The sequence below is a fragment of the Apostichopus japonicus genome, chromosome 23 (assembly GCF_037975245.1).
Source record: "Apostichopus japonicus isolate 1M-3 chromosome 23, ASM3797524v1, whole genome shotgun sequence".
In the NCBI taxonomy this organism is placed as follows: Eukaryota; Metazoa; Echinodermata; class Holothuroidea; order Aspidochirotida; family Stichopodidae; genus Apostichopus; species Apostichopus japonicus.
This window is the reverse complement of record NC_092583.1, coordinates 59,169-82,415: the sequence shown is the minus strand read 5'-3', so window position 1 is coordinate 82,415 and position 23,247 is coordinate 59,169. Positions and strand designations below refer to the sequence as shown.

Below are 23,247 nucleotides of genomic sequence, written 5' to 3'. Positions count from 1 at the left end.
GCTGGTATGTCTTTTTCTGTGTGTGCATCTGATACGCAGGAGAATATTCAATAATAATCACATTAAGGGTATTAACATCTTTGAGAGAATTTAAGCCTCTACAGTATGTGGATGACACAACAATGTGTTTAGATGGTAGGTGTGAATCAGTGGTAAAAAGTGTTAAAATAATAGTCCAGAGGTTTTTTCATGTTAATGATAGATAACCTAAAATAAAAAGCAACACTTCATCAAAGCATAAACATATCTGATTTACAGGTTGAGAGAAATAACATAACATATCTGATTTTCTGAATTCCTTGTTAATTTTATGAAATATTCACTACAAACAGACTGGTGGAACTGGTGTTCATGATACCGTTGTCAATCAGCTGTTATCCAAGATAGACGGTGTGGACCAACTCAATAACATTCTTCTAATCGGTAAGCTCAAATCTAGCAATTACTGTAGTGACAAATTTATGATTTTGCTAGCATGTTTATGAACAGTTTAATTGCCTTGAATTGCCGAAGAATTATCTTGAGGAATAACTTACAGAAAGTTCTTTAAGAGCGACTGAACCTGATTGGATGTCTAGTACATTGATTTTGATGTCTATGACATTCTTTATTTATCAAGTTTACGTCTACTCAATTTTTGAGAACTTTGATATCTTTTTGTACTTCCGCTTTCCACCTTGACATGAGTTGCATGTGTTGATAATAAAACCCCACACCATATAAATGAAACCACACATGATTAGGTAAAAACCATACTAGTGTTTAGATTGAACCACTCATTGAAACATAAAACTCCATGAGGGTTAATACCACACTGGTATATAGGTAAAACCACATGGATTATAGATAAAACTCCACTCCATGAAGGATAAAACCACATGCTGTATAGATAAAAGCCACATCTCTGTAGGTGAAAACCACACTAGTATATAGGTAAAACCATAGGCTTTGTAGATAAAACCACACTCCATGTATAAAACCACATGCTTTATAGATAACTCCCTCCCTCCCCATATAGGTTAAGACCTATCTCATAAATAGGTGAAACCACGCACTAGATAAAAACCCACTCCATGCAGGTTAGAAGCACAGAAATAAAACACACTTCATGAGGGTAAAAACCACTCTAATATATATATTTATATAGGCATAGCTGTTATAGGCACTTCACGACAATCCTGCTCCTTTATGGGCATTCTCTTATAGCTACTTCTGGTCAATTAAACAAGCAGTTGACCTTTCACACAGAGCTTAATCTAGTTCAGCCTTTTGCCTGTTCTGACTAAAGAATTTCTTGCTGCAATTCAGTGAAAGTCCCACACCTTACAACCATCATTAAAATAAAGTGATGCCATTATGTAGACAAAACCACATAAGTTTAGCAGTAAACATCACCCTACTAGTAAGGTAGAGAAACACCCATTTAGGCTTAACATTACCACCATAGAGATAAAGCGATACCACCATATAGATATCGTCATGTTTGTATACAGGTAAATACACACACCACTTCAGGATTAACATTACCACCATAGAGGTAAAGCGATACCACCATATAGATATTGTCATGTTTGTATACAGGTAAATACACACACCACTTCAGGCTTAACATTACCACCATAGAGGTAAAGCGATACCACCATATAGATATCGCCATGTTTGTATACAGGTAAATACACACACCACTTCAGGATTAACATTACCACCATAGAGGTAAAGCGATACCACCATATAGATATCGCCATGTTTGTATACAGGTAAATACACACACCACTTCAGGATTAACATTACCACCATAGAGGTAAAGCGATACCACCATATAGATATCGTCATGTTTGTATACAGGTAAATACACACACCACTTCAGGATTAACATTACCACCATAGAGGTAAAGCGATACCACCATATAGATATCGTCATGTTTGTATACAGGTAAATACACACACCACTTCAGGATTAACATTACCACCATAGAGGTAAAGCGATACCACCATATAGATATCGTCATGTTTGTATACAGGTAAATACACACACCACTTCAGGCTTAACATTACCACCATAGAGGTAAAGCGATACCACCATATAGGTATCGTCATGTTTGTATACAGGTAAATACATACACCACTTCAGGATTAACATTACCACCATAGAGGTAAAGCGATACCACCATATAGATATCGTCATGTTTGTATACAGGTAAATACACACACCACTTCAGGATTAACATTACCACCATAGAGGTAAAGCGATACCACCATATAGATATCGCCATGTTTGTATACAGGTAAATACACAAACCACAATAGGTACAAACCCACACAACTCTAGCAGTAAACATCACCCTACTAGTAAGGTAGAGAAACACCCATTTAGGCTTAACATTACCACCATAGAGGTAAAGCGATACCACCATATAGATATCGTCATGTTTGTATACTCTACCACTTCAGGCTTAACATTACCACCATAGAGGTAAAGCGATACCACCATATAGATATCGTCATGTTTGTATACAGGTAAATACACACACCACTTCAGGGTTAACATTACCACCATAGAGATAAAGCGATACCACCATATAGATATCGCCATGTTTGTATACAGGTAAATACACACACCACTTCAGGCTTAACATTACCACCATAGAGGTAAAGCGATACCACCATATAGATATTGTCATGTTTGTATACAGGTAAATACACACACCACTTCAGGCTTAACATTACCACCATAGAGGTAAAGCGATACCACCATATAGATATCGCCATGTTTGTATACAGGTAAATACACACACCACTTCAGGATTAACATTACCACCATAGAGGTAAAGCGATACCACCATATAGATATCGCCATGTTTGTATACAGGTAAATACACACACCACTTCAGGATTAACATTACCACCATAGAGGTAAAGCGATACCACCATATAGATATCGTCATGTTTGTATACAGGTAAATACACACACCACTTCAGGATTAACATTACCACCATAGAGGTAAAGCGATACCACCATATAGATATCGTCATGTTTGTATACAGGTAAATACACACACCACTTCAGGATTAACATTACCACCATAGAGGTAAAGCGATACCACCATATAGATATCGTCATGTTTGTATACAGGTAAATACACACACCACTTCAGGCTTAACATTACCACCATAGAGGTAAAGCGATACCACCATATAGGTATCGTCATGTTTGTATACAGGTAAATACATACACCACTTCAGGATTAACATTACCACCATAGAGGTAAAGCGATACCACCATATAGATATCGTCATGTTTGTATACAGGTAAATACACACACCACTTCAGGATTAACATTACCACCATAGAGGTAAAGCGATACCACCATATAGATATCGCCATGTTTGTATACAGGTAAATACACAAACCACAATAGGTACAAACCCACACAACTCTAGCAGTAAACATCACCCTACTAGTAAGGTAGAGAAACACCCATTTAGGCTTAACATTACCACCATAGAGGTAAAGCGATACCACCATATAGATATCGTCATGTTTGTATACTCTACCACTTCAGGCTTAACATTACCACCATAGAGGTAAAGCGATACCACCATATAGATATCGTCATGTTTGTATACAGGTAAATACACACACCACTTCAGGGTTAACATTACCACCATAGAGATAAAGCGATACCACCATATAGATATCGCCATGTTTGTATACAGGTAAATACACACACCACTTCAGGCTTAACATTACCACCATAGAGGTAAAGCGATACCACCATATAGATATCGCCATGTTTGTGTACAGGTAAATACACACACCACTTCAGGCTTAACATTACCACCATAGAGGTAAAGCGATACCACCATATAGATATTGCCATGTTTGTGTACAGGTAAATACACACACCACTGCAGGCTTAACATTACCACCATAGAGGTAAAGCGATACCACCATATAGATATTGCCATGTTTGTGTACAGGTAAATACACACACCACTTCAGGCTTAACATTACCACCATAGAGGTAAAGCGATACCACCATATAGATATCGCCATGTTTGTGTACAGGTAAATACACACACCACTTCAGGCTTAACATTACCACCATAGAGGTAAAGCGATACCACCATATAGATATCGTCATGTTTGTATACAGGTAAATACACACACCACTTCAGGGTTAACATTACCACCATAGAGATAAAGCGATACCACCATATAGATATCGCCATGTTTGTATACAGGTAAATACACACACCACTTCAGGCTTAACATTACCACCATAGAGGTAAAGCGATACCACCATATAGATATCGCCATGTTTGTATACAGGTAAATACACACACCACTTCAGGCTTAACATTACCACCATAGAGGTAAAGCGATACCACCATATAGATATTGCCATGTTTGTGTACAGGTAAATACACACACCACTTCAGGCTTAACATTACCACCATAGAGGTAAAGCGATACCACCATATAGATATCGCCATGTTTGTGTACAGGTAAATACACACACCACTTCAGGCTTAACATTACCACCATAGAGGTAAAGCGATACCACCATATAGATATCGTCATGTTTGTATACAGGTAAATACACACACCACTTCAGGATTAACATTACCACCATAGAGGTAAAGCGATACCACCATATAGATATCGCCATGTTTGTATACAGGTAAATACACACACCACTTCAGGATTAACATTACCACCATAGAGGTAAAGCGATACCACCATATAGATATCGCCATGTTTGTATACAGGTAAATACACACTACAATAAAGGTACAAATCACACCAATAATCAGAAATAAGCTACCTTACTAATTGCTAAAACCACACCACTTAAGGTAACAACTTACCACCATAGAGGCAAAGTATGGTACTATATAGACAACACCACACTACTTTACATGATAAAAGTCACAGCACTAAGTAGATACACCAAATTATTACTGTTATTACTATTACTAACTATTACCTCTGTACATGGAATTCAAATTTATATATATGTTAACTAACATGGTCTTGGTAAAAATCACAGCACTAAGTAGATACACCAAACTATTACTGTTATTACTATTACTAACTATTACCTTTGTACAGGGAAATCAAATTAATATAAGTTAAATGACATGGTTGTATTGGAAGAAACCATACTACTATGTAGATACACCAAAAACTGTTATTACTGCTATTACCTCTGTACAGGGAAATCAAAGTAGGTTAACTGACACTATTGTATTGGTAGAACAATACTACTTTACAGACAAAACCATTGTATAGGTTAAAATCACTTCATAACAAGGTTAAAGCACTCAATTGTATAATTATCACCACTCCTGATATAAACATATTTTACAAAGCTGGTTGTATTTGGTAACAGCAGAGTGAGTGACAATTCTGTGGTAATTAAGCTGAACTTATTAGTAGATGAAGCCTTGAATCCATCACACTGTTCAGCAAGCATTATATAACATCTCATGCATTATTCGCAATGATATTATTTAAGAAAAGCATTGGTTGTGAAGAACATACGTCCTGATGACATCACAGACTACCTATTGTGTTACATTCCTGAAGTAATGAAGTAAATAATCTGCAAGCATAGTTACTTCAAACAGTCATATTTAGTGTTGGAAATACCAGCCAGAAATCTTGAGTACTGTTGTCTTCCCTTCCATGTCTACCAATGGAATGTCCATAAAATGATTGACTGTTCAGGTATGACAAACAGAAGAGATCTGATTGATGAAGCGCTCCTCAGACCAGGTCGACTGGAAGTGCAGATGGAAATTGGTAAGTTTCTGATCCTTTCTGTTCAGTCAATAATTCAGTAGTCCATGGATGAATCAACAATTGAGAGGTCCAATAATGAGTCAGTAATTCAGTAGTCCATGGATGAATCAACAATTGAGAGGTCCAATAATAAGTCAATAATTCAGTAGTCCATGGATGAATCAACAATTGAATGGTCCATATATAAGACAATAATTCAGTAGTCCATGGATGAATCAATGATTGAGAGGTCCATTAATAAGTCAATAATTCAGTAGTCCATGGATGAATCAACAATTGAGTGGACCAATAATAAGTCAGTAATTCAGTAGTCCACGGATGAATCAATAATTGAGTGGTCCATTAATAAGTCAATAATTCAGTAGTCCATGGATGAATCAATAATTGAGTGGTCTAATACTAAGTCAGTAATTCAGTAGTCCATGGATGAATCAACAATTGAATGGTCCATTAATAAGTCAATAATTCAGTAGTCTATGGATGAATCAACAATTGAGTGGACCAATAATAAGTCAGTAATTCAGTAGTCCATGGATGAATCAATAATCGAGTGGTCTTGTAATAAGACAATAATTCAGTAGTCCATGGATGAATCAATAATTGAGTGGTCCATTAATAAGTCAATAATTCAGTAGTCCATTGATGAATCAATAATTGAGTGGTCCATTAATAAGTCAATAAATTAGTAGTCCATGGATGAATCAACAATTGAATGGTCCATTAATAAGTCAATAATTCAGTAGTCTATGGATGAATCAACAATTGAGTGGACCAATAATAAGTCAGTAATTCAGTAGTCCATGGATGAATCAATAATCGAGTGGTCTTGTAATAAGACAATAATTCAGTAGTCCATGGATGAATCAATAATTGAGTGGTCCATTAATAAGTCAATAATTCAGTAGTCCATTGATGAATCAATAATTGAGTGGTCCATTAATAAGTCAATAAATTAGTAGTCCATGGATGAATCAATAATTGAGAGGTCCAATAATAAGTCAATAATTCAGTAGTCCATGGATGAATCAACAATTGAATGGTCCATATATAAGACAATAATTCAGTAGTCCATGGATGAATCAATGATTGAGAGGTCCATTAATAAGTCAATAATTCAGTAGTCCATGGATGAATCAACAATTGAGTGGACCAATAATAAGTCAGTAATTCAGTAGTCCACGGATGAATCAATAATTGAGTGGTCCATTAATAAGTCAATAATTCAGTAGTCCATGGATGAATCAATAATTGAGTGGTCTAATACTAAGTCAGTAATTCAGTAGTCCATGGATGAATCAACAATTGAATGGTCCATTAATAAGTCAATAATTCAGTAGTCTATGGATGAATCAACAATTGAGTGGACCAATAATAAGTCAGTAATTCAGTAGTCCATGGATGAATCAATAATCGAGTGGTCTTGTAATAAGACAATAATTCAGTAGTCCATGGATGAATCAATAATTGAGTGGTCCATTAATAAGTCAATAATTCAGTAGTCCATTGATGAATCAATAATTGAGTGGTCCATTAATAAGTCAATAAATTAGTAGTCCATGGATGAATCAATAATTGAGTGGTCCATTAATCAGTCAATAATTCAGTAGTCCAGGATGGATCAATAATTGAGTGGACCAATAATAAGTCAATAATTCAGTAGTCCATGGATGAATCAACAATTGAGTGGACCAATAATAAGTCAATAATTCAGTAGTCCATGGATGAATCAATAATTGAGTGGACCAATAATAAGACAATGATTCAGTAGTCCATGGATGAATCAACAATTGAGTGGACCAATAATAAGACAATAATTCAGTAGTCCATGGATGAATCAACAATTGAGTGTACCAATAATAAGTCAGTAGTTCAGTAGCCATTGATGAATCAATAATTGAGTGGTCCATATATAAGACAATAATTCAGTAGTCCATGGATGAATCAACAATTGAGTGGACCAATAATAAGTCAATAAATCAGTAGTCCATGGATGAATCAACAATTGAGTGTACCAATAATAAGTAATTCAGTAGTCCATGGATGAATCAATAATTGAGTGGTCCATTAATAAGACAATAATTCAGTAGTCCATTGAATCAATAATTGAGTGGTCCATTAATAAGACAATAATTCATGGAATTCATGGAATTGTTGATTCAATGCATGTCAGCAATTGATCAGTCAATAATTGATTAGTCCATGGTTGAGTCAATAATTGATTAGTCCATGATGCAGAATGTCACTTAAGTATAGGAGATGTTAAAGAAGTGGAAATCTTGTTAATTCATATCCAACTAAAAATAAATTAGCTATCGTACTAACTTACCGGTACTGTGGCCGAGTGGATAAAGGCGGTGGCATTTGAAGCAATGAGGCTTAGCAATCGGGAAGTTCGGGGTTCGATTCCCGGCCGGGTCATAGTAAGGTGGGTTTTTCATCCAAGAGCAATCTACGGTTTTCCCATCTGAAATGACTTTCTAAATTGAAAAAGATTCCAAATTTGAGTTAAAATGTTGAATTGGAAGCCACCCGACGTGTAAGTTGTAATCCAAAAGCCTTTGCGGGTTTCTCCCACATTTGTGGTCGCTTAAGCGTCGTAAAAATATTATTATTATTATTAACTTAGGAAGTATTCAACACAGGTCTGTATAAGATTATATCAAAGTTTGTTAAAAAAAAACTTAGGAAAACATTTGTTTAAAAGTCTCATTGTATACACATTAGGAAAAGGTTAGTTAAGAGTCTAATTGTGTACACCTTAGGATAACATTAGTTAAAAGCCTCATCGTATGCATGTTAGGAAAACATTAGTTAAAATCCTCATTGTATACACCTTAGGATAACATTGATTAAAAGTCTCATTGGATACACATTAGGATAACATTAGTTAAAAGCCTCATTGTATGCATGTTAGGAAAACATTAGTTAGAAGTCTCATTGTATACACCTTAGGATAACATTAGTTAGAAGTCTCCTTGTATACACCTAAGGATAAAATTAGTTTAAAGTCTCCTTGTATACACCTAATAAAAGCACTAGTTAGAAGTCTCCTTGTATACACCTAAGGATAACATTAGTTAGAAGTCTCCTTGTATATACCTTAGGAAAACATTAGTTTAGAGTCTAATTGTATACACCTTAGGATAACATTAGTTAGAAGTCTCATTGTATACACCTTAGGATAACATTAGTTAGAAGTCTCCTTGTATACACCTAAGGATAAAATTAGTTTAAAGTCTCATTGTATACACCTAATAAAAGCACTAGTTAGAAGTCTCCTTGTATACACCTAAGGATAACATTAGTTAGAAGTCTCCTTGTATATACCTTAGGAAAACATTAGTTAAGAGTCTAATTGTATACACCTTAGGATAAAATTGGGTAAAAGTTTTATTGTATACATCTTAGGAAAACAATAGTTAAAAGTCTAATTGTATAAAGAAAAAACTTAGGAAAACATTTGTTTAAAAGTCTCATTGTATACATCTTAGGAAAGCATTAGTTAAAAGTCTCATTTTATACATCTTAGGAAAACAATAGTTAAAAGTCTCATTGTATACACCTTAGGTTCAATTCCATGGTGACTCGCGTGACATTTTTACTAAAATTCCTCTCTATTTGATATCATTAAACGAATAATGAAATTACCTGGGAGAAAAGCATTCATATGGTCAGTGAAGGTAAGCCTCAATGCTTACAACAGTAGAGAAAAAATATTTATACCTCAAGTATTGGGGGTGAAAATGGCGAAAAACTAAACGTGACTCTCGTGACAGTTACTATTAGCAAAAATCAGAATGCACACACAAATGTTCAATTTCTTATGTCTTATTAAAATTTTTCCAATCACTTTTTATAATCATACCGAAGTTGAAAAACACCTCTACCTCAATTGCTGTGCAACTTTGCAAAAATGTTGTAACGCATGAAAATAACGATGAAGATGTACCGTGACTCGCGTGACAAGAAAACGTGACTCGCGTGACAAGTTCACTTTTCGGATAGTTCTAGACCAAATGCAGTAGTGAATCGAAGGTATAGATCTTGCATAGTGAAATATAACATTCATTGGTCTAGAAAGTGTCCAAAAGGTACTTCCGTTGGGAATGTCCAGATGATATTAATGTCCCCGAGTTACCTTCATGACTGCAGACAGTAGGTAATATAATGTATGGGTAGTACAGTTGTTCAGGCAATATATCTTGTCAATTAATATTTATAACAATATTTAGTCTGTTGAAGTCACTCATTTGAAAGTTATAGAAGGAACAGATCTACGAAAATGTGATTCAAATTACCATTCTCATTTGTCATATTTGAATAAACCAAAAGTGTAATATTTGAGAAGATACATTCGCTCATAGGATTTTGGGAATGATTGAGCAGTTAAAACCTTAAGGTTGTCAAGTCAAAGCACATGGCATTGCCAGATACAAATATAGATTATGTTTTTGTATAGTACTAAAAAATCAATGACATGTGCTAACTTTCCAAATGTGGTGATAAAAAAGGCATTATATTGCAAATAAATATTCATGATTTTAAATTCTGATATTTCAAATGAAATTATTATAATTAGTTGCATTATGTGTGCCCATATTATTCAAGTTGCCTAATTAAAGGGGAATGCATCTATGATATCTTTAGTCAGTGATTCATTCATCAAACTATAACATTCCTGTATTTTTCACACAGTAAATAGGTAGAAACACTATCTTCATTTGACGTGACTCGCGTGACGTGACTCGCGTGACATTCCTAAAGGGTGATTTTCTGCAAAATTTGAATATCTTCTGAAAAGGAAAATTCAGTAATCCTTTTGGTATCTATGTGAAGACTTGATATTCATTATTTGGAGTAAAACTTTTGTGCAGGCAAGGAGAAAAAAACAAAAACAGTCAATTTTGTGACTCGCGTGACAGTAAATCAAGGGTGTTTACTGTTTTCAATTCACCACTGTTGTCTAATGCCTTGATGTCAAAATAAAATTGAAGCTATTAAGTGAGCACCATACTATAGCAAATATAATTAGTCCAACACACAGTAAATAGGTAGAAACACTATCTTGATTTGACGTGACTTGTGTGACGTGACTCGTGTGACATTCGTAAAGGGTGATTTTCCGCAAAATTTGAATATCTTCTGGAAAGGAAAATTCAGTAATCCTTTTGGTATCTATGTGAAGACTTGATATTCATTATTTGGAGTAAAACTTTTGTGCAGTCAAGGAGAAAAAAACAAAAACAGTAAATTTTGTGACTCGCGTGACAGTAAATCGAGGGTGTTTTCAATTCACCACTATTGTCTAATGCCTTGATGTTGAAAAAAAATTGAAGCTTTTAAGTGAGCACTATGCTATAGCAAATAAAATAAGTCCAAAAAACTGATGATACCTATGATTACTATGTACAAATCTGCACAAAATGAAATTTCACTGTATTTTTCATAATTTAGTCACTACGGGAACCATTTGTTATTACCAACCCCATAATCAAACAAATGATGTTTTGGGGGTGAAAAAATGATTTTTAGTAACTTCAAGTATTCTATTTATTGGAAACTTATACAATTTTAATGTACAATGATTTTAAATTTTTTGGTATGATGTTGACCTTATCATGGAATTGACCTTAGGATTACATTAGTTAAAAGTCTCCTTGTAAACACCTTAGGGAAACATTAGTTAAGAGTCTAATTGTATACACCTTAGGATAAAATTGGTTAAAAGTCTCATTGTATACAACTTAGGATAACATTAGTTAGAAGTCTCCTTGTATACACCTTAGGATAAAATTGGTTAAAAGTCTCCTTTTATACACCTAATAAAACATTAGTTTAGAGTCTAATTGTATACACCTTAGGATAACATTAGTAGAAGTCTCATTGTATACACCTTAGGATAACATTAGTTAATAGTCTCATTGTATACATCTTAGGATAACATTAGTTAAAAACCTCATTGTATACACCTTAGGAAAAACTTTTCTTAATGTATACACCTTAGGATAACATTAGTTAAGAGTCTAATTGTATACATCTTAGGATAAAATTGGGTAAAAGTTTTATTGTATACATCTTAGGAAAACAATAGTTAAAAGTCTAATTGTATAAAGAAAAAACTTGGGAAAACATTTGTTTAAAAGTCTCATTGTATACATCTTAGGAAAACAATAGTTAAAAGTCTCATTGTATACACCTTAGGGTAACATTAGTTAGAAGTCTCCTTGTATACACCTTAGGATAAAATTGGTTTAAGGTCTCCTTGTATACACCTAAGGATAAAATTAGTTAAAAGTCTCATTGTATACACCTAATAAAAGCATTAGTTAGAAGTCTCCTTGTATACACCTTAGGATAACATTAGTTAGAAGTCTCCTTGTATATAACTTAAGAAAACATTAGTTAAGAGTCTAATTGTATACACCTTAGGATAAAATTGGGTAAAAGTTTTATTGTATACATCGTAGGAAAACAATAGTTAAAAGTCTAATTGTATACAGAAAAAACTTAGGAAAACATTTGTTTAAAGTCTCATTGTATACATCTTAGGAAAGCATTAGTTAAAAGTCTCCTTGTAAACACCTTAGGGAAACATTAGTTAAGAGTCTAATTGTATACACCTTAGGATAACATTAGTTAGAAGTCTCCTTGTATACACCTTAGGATAAAATTGGTTAAAGGTCTCCTTGTATACACCTAAGGATAAAATTAGTTAAAAGTCTCATTGTATACACCTAATAAAAGCATTAGTTAAAAGTCTCCTTGTATACACCTAATAAAACATTAGTTTAGAGTCTAATTGTATACACCTTAGGATAACATTAGTAGAAGTCTCATTGTACACACCTTAGGATAACATTAGTTAATAGTCTCATTGTATACATCTTAGGATAACATTAGTTAAAAAACCTCATTTGTATACACCTTAGGAAAAACTTTTCTTATTGTATACACCTTAGGATAACATTAGTTAATAGTCTCATTGTATACATCTTAGGAAAAACTTGTCTCATTGTATACACCTTAGGATAACATTAGTTAAAAGCAACTTGTATACACCATAGGATAACATTAGTAAAAGTTTCATTGTGTACACCTTAGGGAAACATCAGTTAAAATTCCCATTGTGTACACCTTAGAAAGTTACCAAGGTTAGACATTAAGCTCTCCTAAATTCATCTTATAACCTTGTATGTTTGAAGGTCTTCCTGATGAAAGTGGCAGAGTGCAGATATTTGAGATTTATGTTAGTCAGATGCGAGAAAGTGGAAGGCTAGACAAAGATGTGGTGGTTAAGGAGCTTGCAGCAGAAACCAAGAACTATAGTGGGGCTGAAATTGCTGGTCTTGTTAGGGCAGCTCAGTCTATGGCTATGAATCGTGTTATCACAGTAAGTTTCCTCCTCTTTTTGCATAGTCTTACTCTCTTATTCAGGAATATTCAAACCAACAAATTCATATTTCTAACCTCCTTTATCATCTCATTTTTCCCAGCTCTTTTCCCTAAGGTACTTGCAAAGGTATCAAGGATAGGGTGTGCCTTGTTGCTTGTATTCACACATTATATGGCCTGTGAAATTGCAGTATAATGTAAGTCTGAACTACAAGATTATGTAATAGTTCATCCATGAACACAGAGAAAGGCTCAATTATTCTGATGCAACTAATTGCTGAAACCTAGGCTTTATCTATTGACTATTTTTCTTTAAATTGTTGTCAAGAACAGGCCGCCTCAAAAGTTGAAGTTAATTATGAGGATGCAAAGAAGATGCAGGTAACAAGATATGACTTTGACATGGCAATGTTGAATGACATCAAACCAGTGAGTATTTTGTAACATTTAGAACAAAAATGTATTAAATGGATAGCCAACCTTGTCTACATATGTCCTTCTGTTGGTTTAATGGACTCCTCAAGCTGCATTAAAAGTACTTTGGACTTGCTTGATAGGACATACTCTAGCATAGAAAGTATACTGTTTAAAGCATATTTCAAAATATCAAGAGCTCATGAGTGTGAGGAACCACAAATCTGTCAAAAAAGTCATGGTGTTGTCACTCACTGCTAATTGAGAAATCAAAGAACATACTTGTCTCAGTTATACAAGATTAATCACTGTTGCAACACTAGCAGGTAATAAAATGACTTGATGAACTATTTCATTTCAATATATCTTGTCAGGATGAATCACTCATGTCACTATAAGAACATAATCACACTTAATCAGATCCTTCTGTTTGATATTAGTCAAGTGAGTTGAGATGATAATTACATTATATCATTTATATGTTTAATTACAGTTAATCACCATCTCCCTTTGCTCAATGTTTGGCTACAGATCCCCAATAATTATGATGAAAATAATTAGAACTTCATAAGACATTTTGTATTACTTGACAGCCAATAATGCTGCTAAACTTCTTCTAAATAACAGGCTTTTGGAGTAAGTAGTGAAAGTGTGGAAAGATATGTAATGAATGGAATCATTCCATGGGGTCAGCCTGTGCAAGACATCCTAGAGAACGGAAAGCTGGTTCTTCAACAAACTCAAAGCAGTAATAGAACACCACTAGTCAGTCTCCTCCTGGAAGGTATTTGTTTATGTTAATATTCATATCTTACATGTATAATTGACTGGTTCTATAGCAGACTCAAAACAGTAATCAACACCACTACTCAGTCTGCACCTCGAAGGCTGTATGTGTTAATATTCATATCTTATATGTATAATTTACTGGTTCTATAGCAGACTCAAAACAGTAATCAACACCACTACTCAGTCTGCACCTCGAAGGCTGTATGTGTTAATATTCATATCTTATATGTATGATTTACTGGTTCTATAGCAGACTCAAAACAGTAATCAACACCACTATTCAGTCTGCACCTCGGAGGCTGTATGTGTTAATATTTCATATCTTACATGTATGATTTACTGGTAACTATAGCAGACTCAAAACAGTAATCAACACCACTACTCAGTCTGCACCTCTGAGGCTTTATGTGTCAATATTTCATATCTTACATGTATGATTTACTGGTTCTATAGCAGACTCAAAACAGTAATCAACACCACTACTCAGTCTGCACCTCGGAGGCTTTATGTGTCAATATTTCATATCTAACATGTATGATTTACTGGTTCTATAGCAGACTCAAAACAGTAATCAACACCACTACTCAGTCTGCACCTCGGAGGCTTTATGTGTTAATATTTCATATCTTACATGTATGATTTACTGGTTCTATAGCAGACTCAAAACAGTAATCAACACCACTACTCAGTCTGCACCTCGGAGGCTGTATGTGTTAATATTTCATATCTTACATGTATGATTTACTGGTTCTATAGCAGACTCAAAACAGCAATGAACACCACTACTCAGTCTGCACCTCGGAGGCTGTATGTGTCAATATTTCATATCTAACATTAATGATTTATTGGTTCTATAGCAGACTCAAAACAGTAATCAACACCACTACTCAGTCTGCACCTCGAAGGCTGTATGTGTTAATATTCATATCTTATATGTATAATTTACTGGTTCTATAGCAGACTAAAAACAGTAATCAACACCACTACTCAGTCTGCACCTCAGAGGCTGTATGTGTCAATATTTCATATCTAACATGTATGATTTACTGGTTCTATAGCAGACTCAAAACAGTAATCAACACCACTACTCAGTCTGCACCTCGGAGGCTTTATGTGTTAATATTTCATATCTTACATGTATGATTTACTGGTTCTATAGCAGACTCAAAACAGTAATCAACACCACTACTCAGTCTGCACCTCGGAGGCTGTATGTGTCAATATTTCATATCTAACATTAATGATTTATTGGTTCTATAGCAGACTCAAAACAGTAATCAACACCACTACTCAGTCTGCACCTCGAAGGCTGTATGTGTTAATATTCATATCTTATATGTATAATTTACTGGTTCTATAGCAGACTAAAAACAGTAATCAACACCACTACTCAGTCTGCACCTCAGAGGCTGTATGTGTTAATATTCATATCTTATATGTATGATTTACTGGTTCTATAGCAGACTCAAAACAGTAATCAACACCACTACTCAGTCTGCACCTCAGAGGCTGTATGTGTCAATATTTCATATCTTACATGTATGATTTACTGGTTCTATAGCAGACTCAAAACAATAATCAACACCGCTACTCAGTCTGCACCTCGGAGGCTGTATGTGTCAATATTTCATATCTTACATTAATGATTTACTGGTTCTATAGCAGACTCAAAACAGTAATCAACACTGCTACTCAGTCTACACCTCGGAGGCTTTATGTGTCAATATTTCATATCTAACATGTATGATTTACTGGTTCTATAGCAGACTCAAAACAGTAATCAACACCACTACTCAGTCTGCACCTCGTAGGCTGTATGTGTTAATATTTCATATCTTACATGTATGATTTACTGGTTCTATAGCAGACTCAAAACAGTAATCAACACCGCTACTCAGTCTGCACCTCGAAGGCTGTATGTGTTAATATTCATATCTTACATGTATGATTTACTGGTTCTATAGCAGACTCAAAACAATAATCAACACCACTACTCAGTCTGCACCTCGGAGGCTGTATGTGTTAATATTCATATCTTACATGTATGATTTACTGGTTCTATAGCAGACTCAAAACAGTAACCAACACTGCTACTCAGTCTACACCTCGGAGGCTTTTTGTGTCAATATTTCATATCTAACATGTATGATTTACTGGTTCTATAGCAGACTCAAAACAGTAATCAACACCACTACTCAGTCTGCACCTCGGAGGCTTTATGTGTCAATATTTCATATCTTACATGTTTGATTTACTGGTTCTATAGCAGACTCAAAACAGTAATGAACACCACTACTCAGTCTGCACCGGTGAGGTACTTTCATGTATTAATATTCATGTCTCATTCTACAGCAAACACAAAGAAATATTTTATTGACTTATGTGAATGAAAGTTAAGTACACTTCTCAATTACTGTCTTTGATGGTGGTTTCTTGATCCAAGAAAAAGAAGCAACAATAAATATATGATATGTGTATTGTAGAAGCAAACATTAAATAATGATATATGCGTATTGTAGAAGCAACAACAAATAATGATTTATGTAAGGTATAAGCAACAATAACTAACAAAATGTTTATCGTCTAAGCAACAACAAATAACGATATGAGTATTGTAGCAGCAACAATAAATAATAATATGTGTACCCTAGAAGCAACAATAAAAAATGATATGTGTATCATAGCAGCAACAATAAAAAATGATATGTGTATCATAGCAGCAACAATAAAAAATGATATGTGTACCCTAGAAGCAACAATAAATAATAATATGTGTACCCTAGAAGCAACAATAAAAAATGATATGTGTATCATAGCAGCAACAATAAAAAATGATATGTGTATCATAGCAGCAACAATAAAAAATGATATGTGTATCATAGCAGCAACAATAAAAAATGATATGTGTTTCCTAGAAGCAACAATGAGTAATGATATGTGTATCCTAGAAGCAACAATAATTAATGATATGTGTATTGTAGAAGCAACCACAAATAGTGATATGATTATCATGGAAGCAATATAAATAATGATATGTGTATCATCGAATGTATCATTTGCATCTTCTCTTACCCTCAAGGTCCTCCTGGAAGTGGTAAGACAGCTCTTGCTGCCTCTTTGGCTGCAGAATCAGGATTTCCATTTGTCAAAGTCTGTTCTCCAGAGGACATGGTTGGATTTTTGGAAGGAGGGAAGTGTAATGCCATTAAAAAGGTATATAGCTTAAAGATTGAGAAATGCTGGCATGATACACTAGTTTTGCTCTGCTTTTGTCAGAACATTTCACTAGGATGAAGTTAGTAGAGTCAAAACAATTTAAAATTATTTCTTTTTGTTAAGATTTTGGAACTGCAGTTAACAGTGGATTATTGATAATTGAAAACTTGTTATTAATAGTCAAACATATGTGGAAGCTGCTAGGAAACATTTGAGAGATGTAGTTTGTTAGAAGCTGATTGGAAACATCTAAATGATGTAGTTGGTTGGAAGCTGATTGGAAACATCTAAATGATGTAGTTGGTTGGGAGCTAAAATTGGAAACATCTAAATGATGTAAGTTGGTTGGAAGCTGATTGGAAACATCTCAGAGATGTAGTTTGTTAGAAGCTGATTGGAAACATCTAAGAGATGTAGTTTGTTAGAAGCTGATTGGAAACATCTAAATGATGTAGTTTGTTGGAAGCTGATTGGAACATCTAAATAATGTAAGTTGGTTGGAAGCTGATTGGAAACATCTAAATGGTGTAGTTGTTTGGAAGCTGAAATTGGAAACATCTTAATGATGTTGTTGGTTGGAAGCTGATTGGAAACATCTAAATGATGTAAGTTGGTTGGAAGCTGATTGAAAACATCTAAGAGATGTAGTTTGTTGGAAGCTGATTGGAAACATCACAGAGATGCAGTTTGTTAGAAGCTGATCGGAAACATCTAAATGATGTAGTTGGTTGGAAGCTGATTGGAAACATCTATGAGATGTAGTTAGTTGGAAGCTGATTGGAAACATCTCAGAGATGTAGTTGGTTGGAAGCTGATTGGAAACATCTATGAGATGTAGTTAGTTGGAAGCTGATTGGAAACATCTCAGAGATGTAGTTGGTTGGAAGCTGATTGGAAACATCTCAGAGATGTAGTTAGTTGGAAGCTGATTGGAAACATCTCAGAGATGTAGTTGGTTGGAACTGATTGGAAACATCTAAGAGATGTAGTTTGTTAGAAGCTGATTGGAAACATCTAAATGATGTAAGTTGGTTGGAAGCTGATTGAAAACATCTATGAGATGTAGTTTGTTTCAAGCTGGTAGGAAACATCTAAATGATGTAAGTTGGTTGGAAGCTGATTGAAAACATCTATGAGATGCAGTTTGTTTCAAGCTGGTAGGAAACATCTAATATATGTAGTTGGTTGATAGCTGATTGAAAACATCTAAATGATGTAGTTGGTTGGAAGCTAATTGGAAACATCTAAATGATGTAGTTGGTTGGAAGCTGATTGGAAACATCTAAGAGATGTAGTTGGTTGGGAGCTGATTGGAAACATCACAGAGATGCAGTTTGTTAGAAGCTGATTGGAAACATCTAAATGATGTAGTTTGTTAGAAGCTGATTGGAAACATCTAAATGATGTAGTTTGTTGGAAGCTGATTGGAAACATCTAAGAGATGTAGTTTGTTAGAAGCTGATTGGAAACATCTAAATGATGTAAGTTGGTTGGAAGCTGATTGAAAACATCTAAGAGATGTAAGTTTGTTTCAAGCTGGTAGGAAACATCTAAATGATGTAAGTTGGTTGGAAACTGATTGAAAACATCTATGAGATGCAGTTTGTTTCAAGCTGGTAGGAAACATCTAATATATGTAGTTGGTTGATAGCTGATTGAAAACATCTAAATGATGTAGTTGGTTGGAAGCTGATTGGAAACATCTAAATGATGTAGTTGGTTGGAAGCTGATTGGAAACATCTAAGAGATGTAGTTGGTTGGGAACTGATTGGAAACATCTAAGAGATGTAGTATGTTAGAAGCTGATTGGAAACATCTAAATGATGTAAGTTGGTTGGAAGCTGATTGAAAACATCTATGAGATGTAGTTTGTTTCAAGCTGGTAGGAAACATCTAAATGATGTAAGTTGGTTGGAAGCTGATTGAAAACATCTATGAGATGCAGTTTGTTTCAAGCTGGTAGGAAACATCTAATATATGGAGTTGGTTGATAGCTGATTGAAAACATCTAAATGATGTAGTTGATTGGAAGCTGATTGGAAACATCTAAATGATGTAGTTGGTTGGAAGCTGATTGGAAACATCTAAGAGATGTAGTTGGTTGGGAACTGATTGGAAACATGTAAGAGATGTAGTTTGTTAGAAGCTGATTGGAAACATCTAAATGATGTAAGTTGGTTGGAAGCTGATTGAAAACATCTATGAGATGTAGTTTGTTTCAAGCTGGTAGGAAACATCTAAATGATGTAAGTTGGTTGGAAGCTGATTGAAAACATCTATGAGATGTAGTTTGTTTCAAGCTGGTAGGAAACATCTAATATATGTAGTTGGTTGATAGCTGATTGAAAACATCTAAATGATGTAGTTGGTTGGAAGCTGATTGGAAACATCTAAATGATGTAGTTGGTTGGAAGCTGATTGGAAACATCTAAGAGATGTAGTTGGTTGGGAACTGATTGGAAACATCTAAGAGATGTAGTTTGTTAGAAGCTGATTGGAAACATCTAAATGATGTAAGTTGGTTGGAAGCTGATTGAAAACATCTATGAGATGTAGTTTGTTTCAAGCTGGTAGGAAACATCTAAATGATGTAAGTTGGTTGGAAGCTGATTGAAAACATCTATGAGATGTAGTTTGTTTCAAGCTGGTAGGAAACATCTAATATATGTAGTTGGTTGATAGCTGATTGAAAACATCTAAATGATGTAGTTGGTTGGAAGCTGATTGGAAACATCTCAATGATGTAGTTGGTTGGAAGCTGATTGAAAACATCTATGAGATGTAGTTTGTTTCAAGCTGGTAGGAAACATCTAATATATGTAGTTGGTTGAAAGCTGATTGAAAACATCTAAATGATGTAGTTGGTTGGAAGCTGATTGGAAACATCTAAATGATGTAGTTGGTTGGAAGCTGATTGGAAACATCTAAGAGATGTAGTTGGTTGGGAACTGATTGGAAACATCTAAGAGATGTAGTTTGTTAGAAGCTGATTGGAAACATCTAAATGATGTAAGTTGGTTGGAAGCTGATTGAAAACATCTATGAGATGTAGTTTGTTTCAAGCTGGTAGGAAACATCTAAATGATGTAAGTTGGTTGGAAGCTGATTGAAAACATCTATGAGATGTAGTTTGTTTCAAGCTGGTAGGAAACATCTAATATATGTAGTTGGTTGATAGCTGATTGAAAACATCTAAATGATGTAGTTGGTTGGAAGCTGATTGGAAACATCTAAATGATGTAGTTGGTTGGAAGCTGATTGGAAACATCTAAGAGATGTAGTTGGTTGGAAGCTGGAATACACCTTTAGTTGCATTATGCCTGTTGCAATTTTAGCAGACTAAAGTAACATGTTTTCTGGTGCTTTATCTGTCCATTAATGGTGAGATATGGTGCTACCAGATTCAAGCAGACACAACACAAACTGCAGTTCATTCTGAAATTTCACTTGAAATCATGTTTCCTTTGTAAATTTTCTTAAAATCAGCACAATAATAGGCGCAGTCTTCTTTAATTGAGATATTTCCTATAGTAATTACTTGTTTGTTCTTTATGTAATTTTTAGATTTTTGAAGATGCTTACAAATCACAGCTCAGTTGTGTGGTGGTAGATGATATTGAAAGGCTGATAGGTAACTATCTATATCTTTACTCTTAAAGTTTACATATAGTATGTGTATATATGTATCTCTGTGTCTGTCTGTTGTATACCTCTGAATAGGAATACTAATAATGTCATACATGACATCATATGTACAAAGTCCTTATTGATTTTGGTGGGATCAAAGGTCACCTAGAAGGGACTGTTTACAATTGTTATACAAAGTGTGGAAAATATTGACAAATGGTCATGAGAATACCATAAATCTTTAATCAATATATCTTAATAAAGATTTAACATGCATAAAATGCAGCAGTTTTAGACTTTTCTGCAGGTTAAATGTCATTTGAAGTCAGGAGAGGCAAAAACTACAGATACAATATCTCAAAAAGTGAAAATTATAAAGTGCCACGCTTAGCATGTGGCTTTGATAGCAGTAAAAGGATATGTTTCTATATTTGGTCAAACTCTTAAAGGCTTATATCTCAAGATTCTTCACTTGATACAAGTTGCATTCACATAGTGGATGGCTTTGATGATGTGAACAAGCTAATAAAGTGGATACTACGCATTTTGATGTGAGTTTGATATCCACATGCTAAACAATTACCAGATCTATGCCCAAAGCTGCATTAAGAAATTAGTCCATTCTTGTATGACAAATGACCACTGGGTTGTCACTTAGGTTTCATTTCATAGATACAAAACCTACGCTTGTTAGCAGCTTCTAGGAGATCATGATTTAAATGATTTCAAAGACTTTCTCAACAAGTGTGGTTTTCACTTTTCAAGTTGAGTAGATTTCTTCAGCTGCCTCAGCATGTACCATCAGATCAAAGACAACTATAACAATCACTTTCAAAAGATAGGTCAGTGATGAAAAGATTATTGTTGAAGCTTGATTGGTAATTTGATCAGTGAGGAAACATCTCATGACATTTTCGTCTCCCTTCTGCAGATTATGTTCCAATTGGGCCAAGATTTTCCAACCTTGTACTTCAAGCACTTTTAGTTTTACTGAAGAAAACCCCACCAAAGGTAATTTCTCTTTTCCTCTCTGAAACAGTATTTCTTATAGATGGTTTTAAGAAGTATACCAAATTTTATATTAAAGTGGGTGTTGCCCTGGGTTTGTTTAAGCTGACTTACATGTAGGGGCTTCTAGTGGTTCTCCTCCACAAGAAACCTGAACTGTCTGATATCAAATAGTATATTCTGAGGGTTAGGGGTAAGCTGTAAACTATGTCTACAAATAGGTCTACATACAACGTTGTAATTATCTCTCTGGTTTGTGCGTTGAGAAAGCGGAGACCTGGATTTGTGCCTGGTATAAGGATCGGCAATACCAACGCTCATATATACAATTATATTAATAGACAATACTCATTCTGATATAAAGTAATTGTATTGATCGTCAATACTCATTCTGATATAAAGTAATTGTATTGATCGACAATACTCATTCTGATATAAAGTAATTGTATTGATCGACAATACTCATTCTGATATAAAGTAATTGTATTGATCGTCAATACTCATTCTGATATAAAGTAATTGTATTGATCGTCAATACTCATTCTGATATAAAGTAATTGTATTGATAGACAATACTCATTCTGATATAAAGTAATTGTATTGATCGACAATACTCATTCTGATATAAAGTAATTGTATTGATTGACAATACTCATTCTGATATAAAGTAATTGTATTGATCGACAATACTCATTCTGATATAAAGTAATTGTATTGATAGACAATACTCATTCTGATATAAAGTAATTGTATTGATCGTCAATACTCATTCTGATATAAAGTAATTGTATTGATCGACAATACTCATTCTGATATAAAGTAATTGTATTGATCGACAATACTCATTCTGATATAAAGTAATTGTATTGATAGACAATACTCATTCTGATATAAAGTAATTGTATTGATAGACAATACTCATTCTGATATAAAGTAATTGTATTGATCGACAATACTCATTCTGATATAAAGTAATTGTATTGATCGACAA

At 34.3% G+C, this 23,247-nt stretch overlaps 1 protein-coding gene across 2 annotated transcripts in view; it reads left to right on the top strand.

The window, feature by feature from the left end:
- Window positions 1-23,247, top strand: part of LOC139964606 (vesicle-fusing ATPase-like) — a 57,037-nt gene that overhangs the window by 22,666 nt on the left and 11,124 nt on the right. For both annotated transcript variants that reach the window (XM_071966335.1, XM_071966334.1), the window contains exons 14-21: window positions 333-423; window positions 5,735-5,809; window positions 13,012-13,199; window positions 13,535-13,630; window positions 14,243-14,399; window positions 17,484-17,617; window positions 21,186-21,252; window positions 22,180-22,259. In XM_071966335.1, coding sequence (XP_071822436.1) covers window positions 333-423; window positions 5,735-5,809; window positions 13,012-13,199; window positions 13,535-13,630; window positions 14,243-14,399; window positions 17,484-17,617; window positions 21,186-21,252; window positions 22,180-22,259 — 888 coding nt within the window. The remainder of the gene's footprint in view (window positions 1-332; window positions 424-5,734; window positions 5,810-13,011; window positions 13,200-13,534; window positions 13,631-14,242; window positions 14,400-17,483; window positions 17,618-21,185; window positions 21,253-22,179; window positions 22,260-23,247) is intronic.